Source organism: Malaclemys terrapin, chromosome 5 (assembly GCF_027887155.1).
Source record: "Malaclemys terrapin pileata isolate rMalTer1 chromosome 5, rMalTer1.hap1, whole genome shotgun sequence".
Lineage (NCBI taxonomy): Eukaryota > Metazoa > Chordata > Testudines > Emydidae > Malaclemys > Malaclemys terrapin.
In genome coordinates, this window is record NC_071509.1 from 1,503,976 (window position 1) to 1,524,065 (window position 20,090).

Genomic DNA, 20,090 nt, shown 5'->3' on the forward strand with positions numbered 1-20,090 from the left:
CATATTCTGCAGAAGCCTGCCATGCCCAGAAACGCCCTGAGCCATTTACGATTGCTTGGGATAGGAATTTGACAGATAGCTTCCTTCTTCTTGTTTGAAAGCTGACGCTCCCCCTGTCTTATGTGAAACCCTAAGTACTGTACTTCTGGGAGGGCGATCTGAGCCTTACTCAGTGCTACCCGATATCCTCGGAGTCCAACAAAGTTCAGGAGGCTCACAGTGGCTTTAAGGCAAGGGGTTAGACCCACAGCAGCAATTAACAAGTCATCCACATATTGCAGGAGGAGGACCCTGTCCTCATTGTCCCACTCCTCCAAGTCTCTGGCCAGGGCCTGGCCGAAAAGGGGGGGGGGGGATTTTTAAATCCCTGGGCCAACACTGTCCAGCAAAGCTGCTTTCTAACCCTTCTCTTGTCCTCCCACTCGAAGGAGAAAATCTCCTGAGATTGGGTGTCGACTGGAATCGTGAAGAAAGCGTCCTTTAAATCTAGGACCAAAAAATGGGTGTACTGCCCCCTCATAGAGGCCAACAGTGTATACGGGTTTGGAACAAGGGCGTGCAGAGTCTTAACCCGCTCATTAACCACCCTCAGGTCCTGGACCAGCCGGTATGTGCCATTGGGCTTTCGTACGGGCAAGATGAGAGTGTTCCAAGCTGACTGGCATTCTCAAAGTACCCCGCACTTTAGGAACTGGTCTATAGTCTCCTGCAATCCCTCTCTGGCTGCCCTTTTGATCGGATACTGCTTGATTCGCACCAGACCTTTTCCTGGCAGGTGACCCTGGGGTCTAACAATTACAAATCCCCAAATACCCACAAAATAACAATTACCAATAGCAGGCAGACTAAAAACAAAAGGGATCAGGCCACCAGGTTAGGCCGGCCCTGTGAAAATAAACACAACCAATGCTCAGAGTTTTCACGGGGAGTGCGCTGCGACTGTCCAAAGAGGTCACAGGGCATTCCCAGCAGACCTTATTGTCTTTTGAATAACAGCTTAAGTCCCAGGTCGTCGCTGGCAGTCTTTTCCGTAGGCTGGACGGTCCACCGTTCAGGAGCGGGCACTGCTTTTAGACGAGAGTGATGGATCCAGTTTTTGTGTCCCTCAACCTTTGCTGCTGTGTGCGAGACCAGCAGGACGGTGTGGGGTCCCTTCCACTTCTCTTGGAGAGGCTCGTCCTTCCAGGTACGAACGAGAACGGAGTCACCTGGTTGCAGGGAGTGGACAGGGGCATCCAGGGGGAGAGGCTGCAAATCTTTGGTATACCTGTGGAGAGAACAAAGAACAACAGACAGAGAGCACATGTACTGAGATAAGAAGCCATAGCCTACCTCCCACTCCCCTGCCAGAACCGGTGTACCATTCATAGGCCATGCCCTTCCAAACATAATCTTGAAGGGACTGAGCCCTAACCTGCCCTTTGGGAGAGCGCGAACTCGGAGCAAAATTAGGGGTAAGGCATCAGGCCACCGTAGGGAAGCCTCCTGGCAGACCTTTGAGAGATATCGCTTGAGTGTCTGATTTGTATGCTTCACTACCCCACTGGGCTTGGGGTCCATGAGTCCCTGACGGGGGGTGGATTGTCCGGGAATCACCCTGGGGGGAAGGACCAGGGTCTGTGGCTCCCCGACGGGGGTGGATTGTCCGGGAATCGCCCCCGGGTAAGGGCCAGGGGTCCGTGGATCCCCGACAGGGGTGGATTGTCTGGGAATTGCCTCGGGGTGAAGGGCCGGGGGTCTGTGGCTCCCCGATTGGGGTGGATTGTCCGGGAATCACCCTGGGGGGAAGGGCCAGGGTCTGTGGCTACCCAGTGAGGGTTGAGCTGGTTGGGAATTGCCCCGGGGGGTAGGGCTGGGGTCCGTGGCTCCCCGCCGGGGGTGGATTGTCTGGGAATCGGCCAGGGGAAAAGGGCCGGGGGGCCGTGGCTCCCCAACGGAGGTGGATTGTCCGGGAATCGCCCTGGGGGGAAGGGCCGGGGGTCAGTTGGTTGGGAATTGCCCCGGGGGGAAGGGCTGGGGGGCTGTGGCTCCCTGACTGAGACAGGGGGGTTGACCCAGCCAGAAATCCACCCCAGAGGGAAACTGCGGGCCCTGATTATCTCAGGAGGGAGGCTGGTGTGGCCGGGCATTGCAGCCAGGCAGCGTGTGCTCAGTTTCAATATCAGCCTGCCCTTTGCTCCTCCCTGCGTGGCAGTTGACATTCCTCTCTCCTCTTGGCAGAGGCAGTCAGGAGTGTGTGACAGAAGTTTCAGACTCTGAGGAGCTGGAAGTGCAACCTGGGGTGTGGCGGGCGGGCGGACTCCCTGCTCCTGATGCCAGCCTCCCGGGGAACTTACCACATCGATCATCCCGGAGGAGTTGAAGTTTGCAGCCTGCTATGGAGCTCTCCTGCTTCGGCAGCCACCTGGGCTGGGCTGCGTGTGTGCTGGTGCTGGCCCTGCTCCTCCGAGCCAGGAGACGGGGCGCCTGGCTCCCCCGCATGTCTCCCACTGACCTGACGGGCAAGACAGCCATTGTCACAGGAGCCAACTGCGGTGAGTCTGGCCCCAGCCACCTGGGTGCAGCGGGGGAGGGGGGGCGGCTAGTACTTGGTGCTGTTCACTAGGAGCAGCTGGAGGCACCAGCCTCATCCATCCCTCTCCCCCGGCACACCCTGTCCACAGTGGCAGCAGCTGGGCTGCAGGGAGTGGAGCTGGGCAGGGAGAGGGGAAGAAGGGGGCTGGGGGTCCCGCGCCTTGCGGCTCCCGAGCCCTGCTCCCCTGGGCCTGTGGGGAGGGGGAGACCGGACAGAAATACGCCCCGCCCGGGGGAGTGGGCCGTGGTGCCCTCTCATGGCTGGGCTTCCAGAGAGGAAAAGGGACCCACCACTGCTGCCAGGCAGGGAGGGGGTTTTACAGCGTTACTAAGGGCCGGATTAATGCAGCAATGACGTGTGAGGTGAACGGGAGGGATCCAGCTTGCGGGGGAATCAGTCGCTTAAAAGAGAAATGTAAATGAACAGTGCAGGGAGGGCATGCGTGTGGCTGCGTGTGCATGCGTGTGGCTGCGTGTGCATGCAGGTGTATGTACAGGTGCATGCAGGGGCTGCTTCTGCCTCCGGCCCCACAAGGCCCTGCATGCCTGAGCGCAGCGTGGGAGTACTTCCTCTCCCGGCAGGTGGAGGTTCAGAGGAAGGAGGGCGCAGTGGGGCTGGTGATGGGGCCAGGGGAGACTGAGCACAGGAGGGGAGCGCAACTGGTTCCTACCGTGGCATTGCCAGAGGGGAAGGGCTGGACGGCTCACACAGGGCGGGGGGGAAGGGCTGGACGGCTCACACAGGGCTGGGGGAAGGGCTGGACGGCTCACACAGGGCTGGGGGGGAAGCGTTGGACGGCTCACACAGGGCTGGGGGGGAAGGGCTGGACGGCTCACAGAGGGCGGGGGGAAGCGCTGGACGGCTCACACAGGGCGGGGGGGGAAGGGCTGGACGGCTCACACAGTGCGGGGGGGTATCGCTGGACGGCTCACACAGGGCGTGGGGTGGGGAGGGCTGGATGGCTCACACTGGACAGGGGGCCTCTCACCCCTTAGCTGACTGTTCAAATCCTCTGTAATCCTCAATTTCCCCTGCTCCTCTCCAGCCTGACGCTAGCCCCAGAGCCCCATTGCTACCAGGAGAGAAGCCATTTGCTGATCATTCCCCCTACACCAATGTGTTAATACCCCCCCACACACACACCCCTTTGCTCTCCTCCCCTTCCTTCCCCTCTGCAATGGCTTTCCCTGCGGTTAATGACTCCTTGTCAAGGACACGGCCTAGTCCGGCAGCACCTGCTCAGGGCTCTGAACTCCACCGGTGGGAAATGGCTGTTAGCGACGCTCCAGCCACACCGCCAAGGTCCCGAGCGTACGGGACGGGGCCCTGCTCTAACTGCAGCCAGGCTCTAAGCCAGGCCGGTGCTAAGCCCCGGGGGCATGTGCTGATTGGGCTGACGAGGCTGCTCGGGGTTTAGCTTAAACCTCTTCCCAGTTGACTGAAGTGAGCCCCAGAAACCTGCTCTCTGCCTGGAACAGGGACGCCACAGGGATCGCACCGGCTGCCTGGGCATCTGGACTGACGAACAGCGGTGTCCCCTCCGCTCTCTAGCCTGGGCAGCTTTCACACTCCTGGTCTGCTCACACCCAGCCACCAGCGTGTGAGTTACTCCCAGTTATGGTGGCCGCAGCCACAGCCAGCCACTCGTACAGTACTACCCCCGATACTGGAATTACCTCGGAGCCCGTTTCCCCTGTACCTCAGTTATCCTTTATAGATCTAGCTTCAGATACAAGAATGATACGTGCAAACAAATAGGATGACGACACTCAGTAGATTATAAGCTTTGTAATGATACCTCACAAGAAACCTTTGGCCTAAAACATATTCCACTTACAACACATTCACACTCATTAGCATATTTTCATAACACATATGGAGTGCAACATCGCACCCTCCTCCTGATCGTACAACCAGAGACTTGGCCACTGTCCATGTAAAATTCCGGTTTGTCTCTGGTTACACCCCCTCTTCCAGTACCTTTAAAGCCTATGATGTCATTCATAGGTGTCCTAGCAAGGTTCGGGGTTCCTGGTCCCCGGGTGCCTGAAAACAGGTTGGGGTGTAGTATTGCTAACGGAATGCAGATAGCAATATCTGTCAAAGTGTAGATGTCTTGGCATTTAGCCACCAATGCCATGAGGTGGCGTGCCTCAGTTTCCCCTTCCACACAGCAGCGTAGACCTGTTCTGCTTTTGCTGCTGTGCCAAGCCTCCAGCCTGTTTACAGGTATAAGCTGAAAAGCAACATGCTTGTGGGACTGTCTTATCCCCACCCCTAGCATGAGGTATGTCCCACATCTTCAAAGGGTTTCCCATTAGTATTAACACCTTTGTCTTGACACAGAGGTGGAGTAAGAAGAAGAACAGGAGTACTTGTGGCACCTTAGAGACTAACAAATTTATTAGAGCATAAGCTTTCGTGGACTACAGCCCACTTCTTCGGATGCATATAGAATGGAACATATAATGAGGAGATATATATACACACATACAGAGAGCATAAACAGGTGGGAGTTGTCTTACCAACTCTGAGAGGCCAATTAATTAAGAGAAAAAAAACTTTTGAAGTGATAATCAAGCTAGCCCAGTACAGACAGTTTGATAATAAGTGTGAGAGTACTTACAAGGGGAGATAGAGTCAATGTTTGTAATGGCTCAGCCATTCCCAGTCCTTATTCAAACCGGAGTTGATTGTGTCTAGTTTGCATATCAATTCTAGCTCTGCAGTCTCTCTTTGGAGTCTGTTTTTGAAGTTTTTCTTTTGTAATATAGCCACCCGCAGGTCTGTCACTGAATGACCAGACAGGTTAAAGTGTTCTCCCACTGGTTTTTGAGGTGGAGTAGCAAAGGACACAAGATTAACAGCCAATCTATGACGGACAGACTCTGTTCACACAGTTTGGTTTGTTCAGTGTCTATTGCATTTTTCAATTCCTTTGTGTACCATGGTAGTGTTCAGGTACAGATACTCCTGTCTCTTTGGAGAAGGCTCTCTAGTTAGGTATGTGTTTGGGGGTTTGGCAAGGAAAGGGTGCACTGCAGCCATTCCTGCCCTCGGCCCCTCCCTCGGGAATCTCTTTGTGTTGGGCCCCACCCGCTTGTGAAGCTTCCCAAATGCAATGTTTTCCCTCCCCATGCCTTGAAAAGACAGTGTGATCTCTTACAAGCATAGCAGGAACAACATCTTTCAATGGGGTGCTTTGGATTGTTAGGTCCCCTCGGTCACCCCACTCTGTTCCCAACAGGTCAGCTGGGTGGACTCTCCCTTCCAGGAGATCTGACCCCCAGTGTTCCCTTAAAACCTGATCCACAGGTGAGGGGTCTGGCATTTCAGATGCAGATCCTTCACCCTTCTCCAGGCCTTCCTACAAAAGGTGGGCAGACCCTCCTGTCCCCCCTCACCTTCCGTCTGGGCTCCCCTCTCTGGGTCAGACACTCCTGTCCCCCCTTACCTTCCGTCTGGGCTCCCCTCTCTGGGTCAGGCCCTCCTGTCCCCCCTCACCTTCCGTCTGGGCTCCCCTCTCTGGGTCAGACCCTCCTGTCCCCCCTTACCTTCCGTCTGGGCTCCCCTCTCTGGGTCAGACCCTCCTGTCCCCCCTCACCTTCCGTCTGGGCTCCCCTCTCTGGGTCAGACCCTCCTGTCCCCCCTTACCTTCCATCTGGGCTCCCCTCTCTGGGTCAGACCCTCCTGTCCCCCCTCACCTTCCGTCTGGGCTCCCCTCTCTGGGTCAGACCCTCCTGTCCCCCCTCACCTTCCGTCTGGGCTCCCCTCTCTGGGTCAGACCCTCCTGTCCCCCCTTACCTTCCGTCTGGGCTCCCCTCTCTGGGTCAGACACTCCTGTGTCCCCCAAAAGGGAAGGTGACCCTGATCCAGCTGTGGGCTCACAGCTACCAGCTATGACAGACCCGTCACTGGACAGCAAAATCCCGCCCCCCCCCTCAGGTTGGGCTTGCTTTCAGCTACAGAGACCTTGGGGTCTGTTCCCACTGCAGCAGTCACCCGGACTCCAACTTCCACCTCCAGGATCCATGTCTCTGTCCCACTCTTCCACTCCATTACAGCCAGTTCCTGCTTCTGGGTCTCTATTTGTGCTTCTCTCTGGGCCTCAGTTTCTTTCTTTTAAGTGCAGGGCTTGCTGGCTCTCGCATTCCTTCTTAGCAATGTGCAACCTGTGCAGTTCTAGCTTCTTCTGAGCTTCACTCTCACCCATTTTGCCAATTTTCTGCCTCTATTTCCCTTACCTGAAATAAGCAAACAGAAAATAACAAACCAGTAACCAGTTCATCTGCTCTCCGGCCACCACACTTAAAACTCACTTAAAATCACCACCAGTGTCTCAAAGCAATCAGCTGTGCACTGACCCTGCTCGACGCCGCCACTGTGACGGGTTTGGTCACAAAGATCCCCTTGGGACTGTCACATGATGTGCTGGAATTATCTCTGAGCCCGTTTTCCCTGCCAGCTTGGGACTCCAGAACCCTGCCTTGTTGAGCCAGACACGCCAGCCTGCTGCAACACAGACCCAGGTCTGGTTCACACCCCCAAAGCTGCAGACTTTAACCAAAAACTGCTCAGCAGATCACCTATCTCCAGCACCCAGACACCCAGTTCCCAATGGGATCCAAACTCCAAATAAATCCGTTTTACTCTGTATAAAGCTTATACAGGATAAACTCATAAATTGTCCGCCCTCTATAACACTGACAGAGAGAGATGCACAGCTGTTTGCTCCCCCAGGTATTAATCACTTACTTTGGGTTTACTAATAAACAAACGTGATTTTATTAAGTATAAAAAGTAGGATTTAAGTGGTTTCAAGTAATAACAGACAGAACAAAGTAACTCACCAAGCAAACTAAAGCAAAAACATGCAAGTCTAAGCCTAATACGTTAAGAAACTGATTACAGGTAATATCTCACCCTCAGAGATGTTCCAATGAGCTTCTTTCACAGACTAGACTCCTTCCTAGTCTGGGCCCAATCCTTTCCCCTGGTACAGTCCTTGTTCCAGCTCAGGTGGTAGCTGGGGGATTTCTCATGACTGCAGCCCCCTTTGTTCTGTTCTATCCCCTTATATGGCTTTGGCCCAAGGCGGGAATCTTTTGTCTCTCTGGGTCCCCACCCCTCCTTCTAAATGGAAAAGTACCAGATTTAAGATGGATTTCAGCATCATGTGACATGATCACATGTCCTGTGAGACCCCCAACCTCCATTCTTTCTGGGCTGGCTTACACAAACACAGGAAGGTTTGCAAGTAAACAGAGCCATTTACAACCAACTGTCCTAGTCACTGGGAGCCATCAAGATTCCAAACCACCATTAATGGCCCACACTTTGCATAATTACAAAAGTACCTCAGAGTTATAGTTTATATTCCTAGTTTCAGATACACAAGTGATACATTCATACAAATAGGATGACCACACTCAGTAGATTATAAGCTTTGTAATGATACCTCACAAGAGACCTTTTGCATGAAGCATATTCCAGTTACATCCTATTCACACTCGTTAGCATATTTCCATAAAACATATGGAGTGCAGCGTAACAAACCCCTTAATGAATTGCCTGTTAAGATTTGCAAAGCCCAAGAATCGCTGACTGCCCAGCACATTAGATGGTGCCTTCCACTCTGGTTGCTGCTCTTCTGTGAGGTCCGGGTTAGTTCTGCTGGGGACGTGATGTAACCTAGGAACTCCACTGTGTCCTTGTCAAATTCACACATTTCGGGCTTGGCACAGAGTTCGTTCGGACAAAGTCTATCTGGAACGATACATACATAGTGGTCACGGAGCTCTTGATTTGCAGAGAAGATGAGAACGTCCTCTAGATGACCATGAACTGATCAAGGATATCCCTAACAATGTCATTTGTAAAACGCTGGAAGGTAATGGGAGCATTACAGAGGCCAAACAGCACGATCAAATATTTAAACTGGTCGTACTTTGTTCAGAGCGCTCTTGGGGTCACCCCTTGCTGATTCTGACCACGTTATATGCTCCATCCAGGACTAAGTTTGTGAAAAGGAGTCTCTGCAGGAACTCATTAATAAGGGGACGGAGATACCGATTGCATTCTGTGATTTGATTTAGTGGCAGGTCTTCGATGCAGGGTTGGAGAGAACCATCCTTCTTGGCTACCAGAATATAGAGGCACCAAGGTTAAATTCCTTCCGCAGGTTTTCCTCTAGCTATTCCCAGGGGGCTTGGAGCTGTGGCTCAGAGAGAGCGTAAATGCATGTTCCCGGGCCGAGTTCACCAGGGCAGTTGTATGGCGGTGGGGTGGTAGGGGGTCTGACTTCAGTCTGTCAAACACCTGGGCAAATTCCAGGTATTTGACAGGAATCTTCGGTGTGGCTGGGCCTGCTGCTTGCCTTTCCTGGAGTCTCGGGGCTTGGCGTGAACCACAGAGCATGGCCGACTGTGGACGGGGGCTCGGGAGGCATTCTCGTTGGCACTGCAGTGAGCAGTGATTACCAGCCGATTAGGGAGTCATGGGCGACAAGCCAAGGGGCACCAAGGACAACTGGTGACTGCGGGGCACCGATCACCCTGAACTGCATGATTCCCCGTGGCCGCTGCTGGTGATGGCCTCCAGAGGTGCTGTTTGATAGGTGATGGGCCCCGAAGAGAGAAGTGACCCCTCGATTGTCTGAACGAGCTGAGGGGAGTCCTGAGGGGCGGGGGGAGGAAGCCGATGACCCTTGACAATTTCTTGATCAATGAAGCTACCAGCTGTGCCCGAGTCGACCAATGCCTCCAAGCGGAGGCTGGGCATTGCAGGGTGCTGAAAGGGAGGTCAGACGAAGTGGAGTGGTGCTCTGGTTAGGGGTGTTAGGATTCCAGCGGGGTGGCTCACGGTGTGGTGGAGTGAGGTACTGACCCAGCTCCGGCCCTGCTGCTGGACCTGGGTCCTGGAGTTGTCTGGGGCAGAGGTTCTTGGCTGGGCAACCCACTGCAAAATGCCTGGATTCCCCACAGTACAGGTAGAGTCCTGGAGTTCGGCGCCGGTCCGTTTCATCGGCGGAGAGCTGGGGCGGAACGTGGTCACTCTGTGTTGGCTCGGGGTCTGGCAGAAGGAGCCGGTTCAACAGGGGTTGGCTGATGCACGGCTTTTCCTGCCCTCGTTCTGTTAGTTGGTTGCCCTTGGTGGGAGGGATAGCTCAGTGGTTTGAGCATTGGCCTGCTAAACCGAGGGTTGTGAGTTCAGTCCTGGAGGGGGCCACTTAGGGATCTGGGACAAAATCAGTACTGAGTCCAGGGGGCTGGACTTGATGACTTTTCAAGGTCCCTTCCAGTTCTAGGATATCTCCATTCATTTATTTATTTTAAGCCCCCACTCCCGCCCCGCCTCCAGGGCTGGAGCACCCACAGAGTCGGCACCTATGGGTGCAGGGCTCCTGCTGTGGTAGTTCCAGAAGAGACCTCCACGTCATTCAGCCTGCACCCTTCCTACGTCTGGTCTTTTCTGGGTGCTCGAACTGCAAGCGGCCAGGGCCTTGGCAGCCTACCTAGGGGTGGAGCAGGACCTTGCCTGGCGCCTGTGGTGGAAGCCCAGAGAAATGCCAAGTGTGGATTCAGGCGTCAGTCCCAGGGTGAAGCTGGTGTCAGAGCTGGGGGGCCAAACTGAAGGGCAGAACTGGAGTCAGAAGCCAAAGCCTCAGCCAAAGGGTCAGAGCTGCAGCCAGCAGTTGGAGCCAGGAGTCAGAAACCAGAACGGAGCAGGACCAGGTCACTTTCCCTGCCCCCAACTCCCAGCCCCAGAGGCTCTGTCCTCACCCCCCCCTCTGGACTTCTGCATCCTTTGGCCCTCCGGGAAGCTTGGAGCCTCCACGGGCAGCAGGTGGGGAGGGGACCCCTACGGCTGATTGCCGAATTCAAGAGACCCTCCGTGGAGCAGCCACCCTTGTGACGTTGTGTACCTTGGGGAAACTCTCTGCACCCCCATGTTTGTCCTTATAATATGCTTGTGGGGTGTCCAATGCAAAGTTTGTCATGTTGAGTGTCTTCGGAAGGCTCCTGATGCACAGAGAATTGTTGTTCTAGAGATGTTATAGTAATCGTTGTTATAGGTTGTAATTTCATGTCTATAGTTATGAAGCTGAAAATGTGTCCTTATGGCTTAAAATAAGCCCAGACAAAACTCTCCAAGAGCAGAGGGGCAGTTCACACCTCATCAGGGCATGTATGGGACAAACCCAGCCCAGCCTCACAGGAACAAAGGACACTGGCCTAGGCAGCAACAAAGGATCTGTTGGACTCTCAAATGAGTCACCCCCCTTCCCTTGGTCAGTTTGGGACTGCGATGAGGTAATGCTCATCTGACTCTGAGGGGGGGGGAGGCAAAGCCAAGAGGGAAGAAGGAACATGATAAAAGGGAGAGACGTTTGCCATGCTCTTCCTCTCTCTTCCACCTCCATCTACAGACACCCCCACCAAGCGACAGAAGCGCTGATCAAAGGGGAGAGCCTGGCTGAAGGGCAACCAGCCAGCCTGTGGTGAGAAGCATCTATGTTTGTAAGGGTGCTGAAAGTGTTCAGATCAGCTTAGAATGTGTTTGCTTTTGTTTCATTTGACCAAATCTGACTTCTTGTGCTTTGACTTATAATCACTAAATCTATCTTTAATAAATGTAACAGAGGGTCCTGTGGCACCTTTGAGACTAACAGAAGTATTGGGAGCATAAGCTTTCACGGGTAAGAACCGCGCTTCTTCAGATGCAAGACTTGCATCTGAAGAAGTGAGGTTCTTACCCACGAAAGCTTATGCTCCCAATACTTCTGTTAGTCTCAAAGGTGCCACAGGACCCTCTGTTGCTTTTTACAGATTCAGACTAACACGGCTACCCCTCTGATACTTTAATAAATGTGTTTGTTCTACGTCACGCAGTGTGTTTGGTTTGCAGTGTGTCAGAGACTCTCCTTGGGATAACAAGCCTGGAACATATCAATTTCTTTGTTAAATTGACGAACTCATATAAGCTTGCAGCGTCCAGCGGGCATAACTGGACACTGGAAGGGTTGCGTCTGGGACCGGAGATATTGGCTAGTGTCATTCGCTTGCAGAATCCAAGGAGCAGTTTACATGCGAGAGGCTGTGCGTGAACAGCCCAGGAGTGGGGGATCTCACAGTGAGCAGGGTCAGGCTGCCTCCCAGAGTCGAGGATTGGAGTGACCTCGCAGATCACCGGTCCAGATAACACCAGGGGCACATCGCCCCCCACCCCTGTCTCTGGACCTCTGCCCCCTTTGGCCCTCCGGGAAGCTTGGAGCCCCATGGGCAGCGGGTGGGAAGGGGACCACCCCCCCGTCTGATTGCCAAATCTGAGAGACCCTCCGTGGAGCAGCCACCAACCTGCTCTGCCCTCCCCCGACCCGCCTGAGCCTGTGAGTGCCGAGAGGAGGGGACGCCCCGGCCATCATGCCACTGATACAGCATGTCCCCCCGCCACCGTTCGACACCCCGTCCAGCAGGCGCTGAGCACGGCCCGGGACAGCGGGGACGGGCGTGGGGCAAGCTCACTGGCAGCAGAATGGGGGGTGAGGGGGCTGGCTGCCCTCCAGCAATTGCCTCATGCCGGGCCCAGCAGGGGGGTTTGAGGAGGGAGGTTTGGGCAGCTGCGGGCTGGGGTGCGCCGGAGGCGTTGAGTGAGGAGCCGGGGCAGGGAGAGGCGCGGGGGCGGGGGGGCAGGCAGTGAGTGCGGCGAGGCAGAATGGTTGAGGGAGAGAAGACAAGTAAAGTTCAGGTCACGCAGTGAATACCCACATAGTGAAACCCCCCCCCCTTCCCGAGACCCCGTCCGGCCATCCTCTCCCTGCCCTTGTCCCCCGGGGCCCCATCTGGCTGTCCTCTTCCCCGCCCCCCAGGGCCCCGTCTGGCTGTCCTCTTCCCCTCCCTCCTCCCCCGGAGCCCTCTCTGTCCATCCTCTCCCCCCTTCAGCCCCCCAGGCCCCCATCTAGCAATCCTTTTCCCCTGGAGCCCTGTCTGGCCATCCTCTCCCCCCACCCCGGGGTCCCGTCTGGCCGTCCTCTCCCCAGCCCTCAGCCCCTCCGGGGCCCCGTCTGGCCACTCTCCCCCTCCCCGCACTGAGCCCAGGCCCCATGGAGCTGAGTGCTGCCCCTCGCAGGCAGGATAGGCAGGGGGCCCAGGTCCCCAGAGCCAGCACTGAGACCCCTCTGCTCCTTGGGTCAGAGGCGTCCTCCCATAGGTGCCGACTTCCCTGCTTTCCTCTGGGTGCTCGACCCCCACTCCACCCCTGGCCCCGCCCCCAGTCCACCCCTTCCATGAAACCCCGCCCCCTCCCAACTCCCATTCCAACCCCTTTCCCAAATCCCCGCCCCGGCCCCGCCTCCTCCCCTTCCCTCCCGGGGCGTGCTAACGCTGCCAAACAGCTGTTTGGCGGCAGCCGGGTGGGAAGCGCTGGGAGCTAGGCGGAGGAATGGGGATGCGGCGCGCTCAGGGGAGGAGGCGGAGGAGGGGAGGGGAGGTGGGGCAGGGAACTTGGCTGCCAGTGGGTGCAGAGCACCCACTAATTTTTCCCCAAGGGTGCTACAGCCCCGGAGCATCCACGGAGTCGGCACCTATGCTCTGACTGCTCCATGCAGTGCGAGTCGATCAGCGCCACTGCTTGGCCCGTCTTAGCAGCCAGCCCTGCCGCTGGGCCTGGGGGAGGCTGTTCCTACGGGCAGGGCATCCAGGGCCCAACTTTCGCCCATATCTTGTGTTCTGAGGCCTTGGCTTTTTCCTTCCCTCGCTGCGGCTAATACCGTCTCCCAGACCCTTCCCTATCTCCCGTCCTCCTCCTCTCCAACTGCCCACCCCAGAGAGCCCCTGAGGCTGCTCTGCCCCACTTGCCTCCCTAAGCACGTCCTGCCCTCCTACGAATCTCCCCCAGGCTGCCCCTTCCCCACCACCTCCCGTGGTCACCTTGGGGTCTGCAGGACACCAGCTGCCATTGCTCCAGCCTGGCCGCTGCTGGAAGCCTCTGCTCCTACCTGTCTGCTTCCCCCGGGCTCCCTCTCCTTCCTGCCCCCTGCCCCGGCCCCTCCTTTCAACCCTCCTGCAAACCCAGTTCTTCTGCGATACCCCTGCGGCGTGTCCCCCACCTGCTCGCTCTCGAGTGACCGGGGAGGGGGCGGATGTTGGCAGGGGCGCGGCAGAGCGATGTCGGGCACTGGGGCAGACAAAGGGGCTGAGTTCTGGAGGGAGAAGGGGAAGTTAGAGCGTCACCATGTGACGCGGGCCTGTGTCCACAGGGATCGGGAAATACGTGGCCTTGGACCTGGCCCGTAGGAACGCCCGCACCATCCTCGCCTGCCGCAGCAGAGAGCGGGGGCAGGCGGCGGTGGAGGAAATCCAGAGGGCCACCGGGAACCCAAACGTGCTTCTGAGGATTGTGGACATCAGCAACATGGCCTCCGTCCGGCGCTTTGCCAAGCAGATCCGGCAGGAGGAGAAGCGACTGGACATCCTGGTCAATAACGCCGGAGTCGCAGGTTGGTGGCGTCGCGTAGGGATGGGGACAGGCCTTCAGCAGAGTGTGCCCAGCCCCTGCCAGCAGATCCCCCCTGCCCTGTGCCACACGCCAGCCACGTCTGCCCAGCTCCTGCCAGCAGAACCCCCCTGCCCTGTGCCACACGCCAGCCACGTCTGCCCAGCCCCTGCCAGCAGATCCCCCCTGCCCTGTGCCACACGCCAGCCACGTCTGCCCAGCTCCTTCCTGCGGAACCCCCCTCCCCTGTGCCACATGCCAGCCACGTCTGCCCAGCCCCTGCCTGCAGAACCCCCCTCCCCTGTGCCCACACGCCAGCCACGTCTGCCCAGCCCCTGCCTGCAGAACCCCCCTCCCCTGTGCCCACACGCCAGCCACGTCTGCCCAGCTCCTGCCTGCAGAACCCCCCTCCCTTGTGCCCACACGCCAGCCACGTCTGCCCAGCCCCTGCCTGCGGAACCCCCCTCCCCTGTGCCCACACGCCAGCCACGTCTGCCCAGCCCCTGCTGGCGGAACCCCCCTCCCCTGTGCCCACATGCCAGCCACGTCTGCCCAACCCCTGCCTGCAGAACTCCCTGTAGGCCTTGCTGGAGCCCTTGGCATAACTGACTGTATGAACAAGGGACGGTGAAGCAGAGTAGGCCTGGGCGGGGCAGGTATTAACCAGCCCCAAGTCAGCGCATTCCTGACTGGGGAGCATGGTGCAGCAGCACCAGAGTCATGGCCTGAACACATTCCTGGGAGCTGGGCCAGGGACACCCCGACCCGCGTAAGATGAGGAGGGACCAACAGGAGACTGGAGGGGGATGTTTTGCTCGAAGGTGCAGGATAATAACCAAAAGCAGTAGGGTGTCCCACGGCCCCTGCTCGTATCCCGGTAGAAAAGGAGAAGTCACAGGAGGGGGGGTCTTTGTGCTGGTCTAGGGGCAGGCCCTGGTGTCCTGACTGAGCTGGTCTCGTTGTGGCGAGCGTACTCGTGCTAGTGCACCTGCAGCTCGTATCGGGTGCTAGGCTCACGCTTTGGCGACAAGAAACCTGGCCGCGCGCCTTCCCCGCTGCGCTGAGCCTGTGGGCCTTCTTTACGCCGGCCATCGCGGCCTGCGGGATCAGCACCCTGCGTTCTCTGCGGCTGCAGCTGACTCCGGCACACCACCAGGCACCCCGACCGCTGATTTGATGGGTGCCCACTCTAGGAGTTGTGGCCTAGAATGGTAGAAATCTCTGAGCTAAGGAATCCCCTCATCCCCCCCATCCAGATCGCCCCGGAGTTTGATAAGGTGTGGACGTGCTGGGGAGTAGGTCAAGGCAGGCCGTCCGAGTTCACAAAGAAAGTGGGGAGACATGGGCTGGAATCGGTAAGGCAGTGCCAGAGTCTGTAGCCTTGAAGAAGAAGTGTAAAGAAATGTAGGATCTTGCAAACCGTGGCCAGGGCTGTTAGATGGCGAAGACAACAGGCCACAAAATTGGCAGGGCAAGTACTAGAAAGAAAGAAAGAGTTTGTTAATGGAGGCTAAGACTCTAAGCCTAAAGAGAAGGTGTCACGTTGGGGGTGCAGTCCAGACCAGTGAGGGGTTGTGCACCATCTGCTCTGCAGCCTTGGGTCCCTCACAATGCTTTGCTGCTGTAGCTCTGTGCATAGCTACAGCCCTGGTCCAGCACCTCTGAGCCAGGCAGCAACACACCAGCCACCCTCTGGCTTCCACCAGCCTTGGTCACTACCTACAGGGTCACTCCCAATCCCGGATTTTCCCCAAATCGTGTGTTCTGCACCGTCCAGCCAGTAGCGTAGCTAGTGGGGTGCAGGGGAAGCAGTCACTTCCCCTCAGCACATTTTTAAAAAGCGGCTGCCGGAGCTGTGGCTCCCGGCGCGGCGCGGCTCGGCGGCGGGAGGGGGGAAGCTGCTGTGGCGGCAGCTCAAGACATTCCGGCACTAGGCAGAGCGCCGGCGGCTTCGCGGCGTGGAGGGGCTGCAGCGGGGCGCCCGGCTCGGAGCGCGGGAGAAGAAAGTGAGGACCGGGAGGAGGCGCTGCCGCTCCCCGGGCACAGGTGCTGCTGCTGCTCCAGCTCTCCGGGCGGTGGGGGGCAAAGTGCCCCCTGAGCAGCGCCGCCCGCAGGGGGATGGACCGGCTGCTTGGTCTCTGTAAGGGGGCTGCCCGGTCACGCGGGGAGCGGGTCCCGCGCAGGCTGAGGCGGGCAGAGTTGCGCGGCAGAGGGCTGAAGGCAGGACATCTGCCCCGTCCGTCAGCCAGCCCGCCCCCCTGGGTGGGGCGGGGACACCTGCTACAAGCTGGGGTGTGCAGCCACCCCCGTCCCTGCGGCCCCACTCCCGGAACGCAGCCGGAGCCGTGGGGCTCTCCCCCAACCTCCGCCATGAGGAGCCCTCCGCCCCCCCCCCCGAAGGCTGCGCCTGCTGCTCCGCCGGGGGGAGCCAGCAGCCCCAGCGAGCCCTCTCCACCTGAGCCCCTGCTGGGGAGGAGGGACGGCGAGCCCGGCACTTGCTCCCAGCCCAGGGGGAGACGAGCTGGAAGCTCCCCGCCTGAGCCACAGACTCCGTTCCCCGTGGGGAACCTGCTCCTAGGTCGCGCTGGACTCAGCGGGAATCAGCAGGAGCTGGGCGCCCTGGTGCCAGGGCTGGCTCTGGCTTTTTTGCCACCCTAGGCAGAAAAGCCACGCGCCGCCCCCCTCCCCCCCAACGCGGCAGGGGAGGGCGGAGAGCCCGGCTGGGGCTCTCTGCTCTCCCTGGTGGCCAGAGCGCCGGGGGGAGGGCAGAGAGCCCCCGGCGGCCAGAGCGCCGGGAGCAGGGCGGAGAGTCCCTGGCGGCCAGAGCGCCGGGGGGAGGGCGGAGAGCCCGGCTGGGGCTCTCCACTCCCTGGTGGCCAGAGCGCTAGGGGGAGGGCGGCGAGCCCGCCGCGGTTCTCCGCTCTCCCTGACTGGCTGGCACGCCCGGCCGGGGCCCCGCTCTCCCTGACCGGCCGGAGCGCTGTGGGGAGGGCGGCGAGCCTGGCCGGGGCCCGTCTCCCCGACCGGCTGGAGCACCCGGGGGAGGGCAGCGAGCCCAGTCGCGGCCCCACTCTCGGGCCGGAGCGTCCCGCCGCGCCGCCCCCCCTCCAGGCACCGCCCCAAGCACATGCTTGGTGGGCTGGTGCCTGGAGCCGGCCCTGCCTGGTGCTGTGGGGGAGGAGGAGGTCGCTCATCAGAGGCACCTGGGCAGCCAGGTAAGCGCGGACCCAATGAGCCAATGAGCGGCGTGTCTGGGGGGGGGGGTCAGGGACCGACCGTCCGCTCCTCGCTCACATCACATCCGAGACTCCAGGCCGCCTGGAGCTTCCCGCGCGCCTCTCCCCTCCCCCTCCCCCGGCGGCCGCCCGGCGCGGTGTCATGACTTCCTCCGAGGTCGGTCGGCAGCTGATGAGTCCCGCCTGGGGGTGCGTGAAACTTTCTCGCCTCTTCTCCCCCCCTCCGACCGCACCTAAAAACGTCCTTGGCCAGGCCAGGCTGCACCCGGCCCCCTCCCCCCGGCCCGAGTCCCTCCGAGGGGGGGTGCAGCATGGCCGCAGCGTGGCTGGAGGAGCCAAGGGGGGAGGGACGCGGTGCGGCCGGAGGAGCCAGCCAAGGGGGGGGGGCGCGGAGCAGCCGGAGGAGGAGCCAAGGGGGGGCGTGGCCAGAAGAGGAGCCAAGGGGGGCATCTTTTTTATGTTTGCTCCCCCTGCACTTAGAACCTGGCTACGCCACTGCGTCCAGCCCTCTCCGGGGCAGCTCAGACAGTAGAGGGTCAGTATCCAGCAGTCGCTGATTTAACTGGAGTTACCCAAACAGCTCAGTTAAAACACAACACTGGGTTAGTTTAGATTAAAAATACAAGAAGTTTATTTCGCTCCAAAGAGGTAGGTTTGAAGTGAGTGCAAGTGTAAGGCATTACCGTCAGAAATGGGCACAAGAGAAATAAAGATAAAAATCTTCCTAGTAGCTAAAACTTAACAAGCTAGACTTGATTCAAGGTAAAATCCTCACCACACGTTCCCAGCAACAGGGGGACCAAATTCTCAGGTCCGGATCCCCCCAAAGTCAAAGGGCTGGTTCCTTTGTCTGCTTAGGTGTGTGTGAGAGAGATGGGAGATGCCTTCCTGCTGTTCTGGAAGGGTCTCCTGAGGTATGCCTTCCCGTTCCCTCCCATTCCAGTCCTACCCTACGGAAAATCTGCCAGGACAGAGCTTGAGTCATCCTTATTGTTGCTGAGATAGTTTTGCTTCATGCATCTACTGAAACTCTCAGCTCCATGCCCACAAACATCTGCCCATTTTGGACCTTCTAACATGCCCCGTGGGCACTTCCAAGCACCCCAATCCAGAAACACAGCCCTCAGAGCCTGGAGGTTGGATGGGCGTCTGCTGTAGAGCGCTCGTGTTGCAACAGGGTGCAAAGCATCCTCCACCGAAGCAGGAAAGACTCGACTAGGAAAAGTTACTCAGCAAAATGGAGGCATTTCTCCTCCTGAGCTCAGCAAGGCCCATTATCTCCAGAGTTGCCTGGGTCCCTGCTGTCCTGGAATATCCACTTACCCTTAAAAAAACAACAAGGAGTCTGGTGGCACCTTAAAGACTAACAGATTTATTTGGGCATAAGCTTTCGTGGGTAAAAACCTCACTTCTTCAGATGCATAGAGTGAAAGTTCCAGATGCAGGCATTAGATACTGACCCATGGAGAGCAAGGAGTTACTTCGCAAGTGGAGAACCAGTGTTGACAGGGCAAATTCAATCAGGGTGGATGTAGTCCACTCCCAATAATAGATGAGGAGGTGTCAATTCCAGGAGAGGAAAAACTGCTTCTGTAATGAGCCAGCCACTCCCAGTCCCTATTCAAGCCCAGATTAATGGTGTTAAATTTGCAAATGAATTTTAGTTCTGCTGTTTCTCTTTGAAGTCTGTTTCTGAAGTTTTTTTTGTTCAATGATAGTGACTTTTAAATCTGTAATAGAATGACCAGGGAGATTGAAGCGTTAAAGCCAGTAAGTGAATACTTCAATCTCCCTGGTCATTCTATTACTAGAAGTTAGCTAATGTAACGCCAATATTTAAAAAGGGCTCTAGAGGTGATCCCGGCAATTACAGACCGGTAAGTCTAATGTCAGTACCGGGCAAATTAGTCGAAACAATAGTTAAGAATAAAATTGTCAGACACATAGAAAAACATAAACTGTTCAGCAATAGTCAACATGGTTTCTGTAAAGGGAAATTGTGTCTTACAAATCTATTAGAGTTCTTTGAAGGGTTCAACAAACATGTGGACAAGGGGGATCCAGTGGACATAGTGTTCTTAGATTTCCAGAAAGCCTTTGACAAGGTCCCTCACCAAAGGCTCTTATGTAAATTAAGCTGTCATGGGATAAAAGGGAAGGTCCTTTCATGGATTGAGAACTGGTTAGAAGACAGGGAACAAAGGGTAGGAATTAATGGTAAATTCTCAGAATGGAGAGGGGTAACTAGTGGTGTTCCCCAAGGGTCAGTCCTCGGACCAATCCTATTCAACTTATTCATAAATGATCTGGAGAAAAGGGTAAACAGTGAGGTGGCAAAGTTTGCAGATGATACTAAATTGCTCAAGACAGTTAAGACCAAAGCAGACTGTGACAAACTTCAAAAAGATCTCACAAAACTAAGTGATTGGGCAACAAAATGGCAAATGAAATTTAATGTGGATAAATGTAAAGTAATGGACATTGGAAAAAATAACCCCAACTATACATACAATATGATGGGGGCTAATTTAGCTACAACAAGTCAGGAAAAAGATCTTGGAGTCATCGTGGATAGTTCTCTAAAGATGTCCACGCAGTGTGCAGAGGCAGTCAAAAAAGCAAACAGGATGTTAGGAATCATTAAAAAGGAGATAGAGAATAAGACTGAGAATATATTATTGCCCTTATATAAATCGATGGTACGCCCACATCTCGAATACTGCGTACAGATGTGGTCTCCTCATTTCAAAAAAGATATACTGGCACTAGAAAAGGTTCAGAAAAGG

The 20,090-nt window shown here is 56.8% G+C and overlaps 1 protein-coding gene across 1 annotated transcript in view; it reads left to right on the top strand.

Annotated features, from left to right (window-relative positions):
• Positions 1–2,215: 2,215 nt before the first annotated feature.
• Positions 2,216–20,090, top strand: part of LOC128838261 (retinol dehydrogenase 13-like) — a 32,220-nt gene continuing 14,345 nt past the window's right edge. Inside the window, exons 1-2 of the mRNA XM_054030306.1 lie at positions 2,216–2,534; positions 13,833–14,072. Of these exons, the coding sequence (XP_053886281.1) occupies positions 2,378–2,534; positions 13,833–14,072 (397 nt within the window). The 5' untranslated portion in view covers positions 2,216–2,377. The remainder of the gene's footprint in view (positions 2,535–13,832; positions 14,073–20,090) is intronic.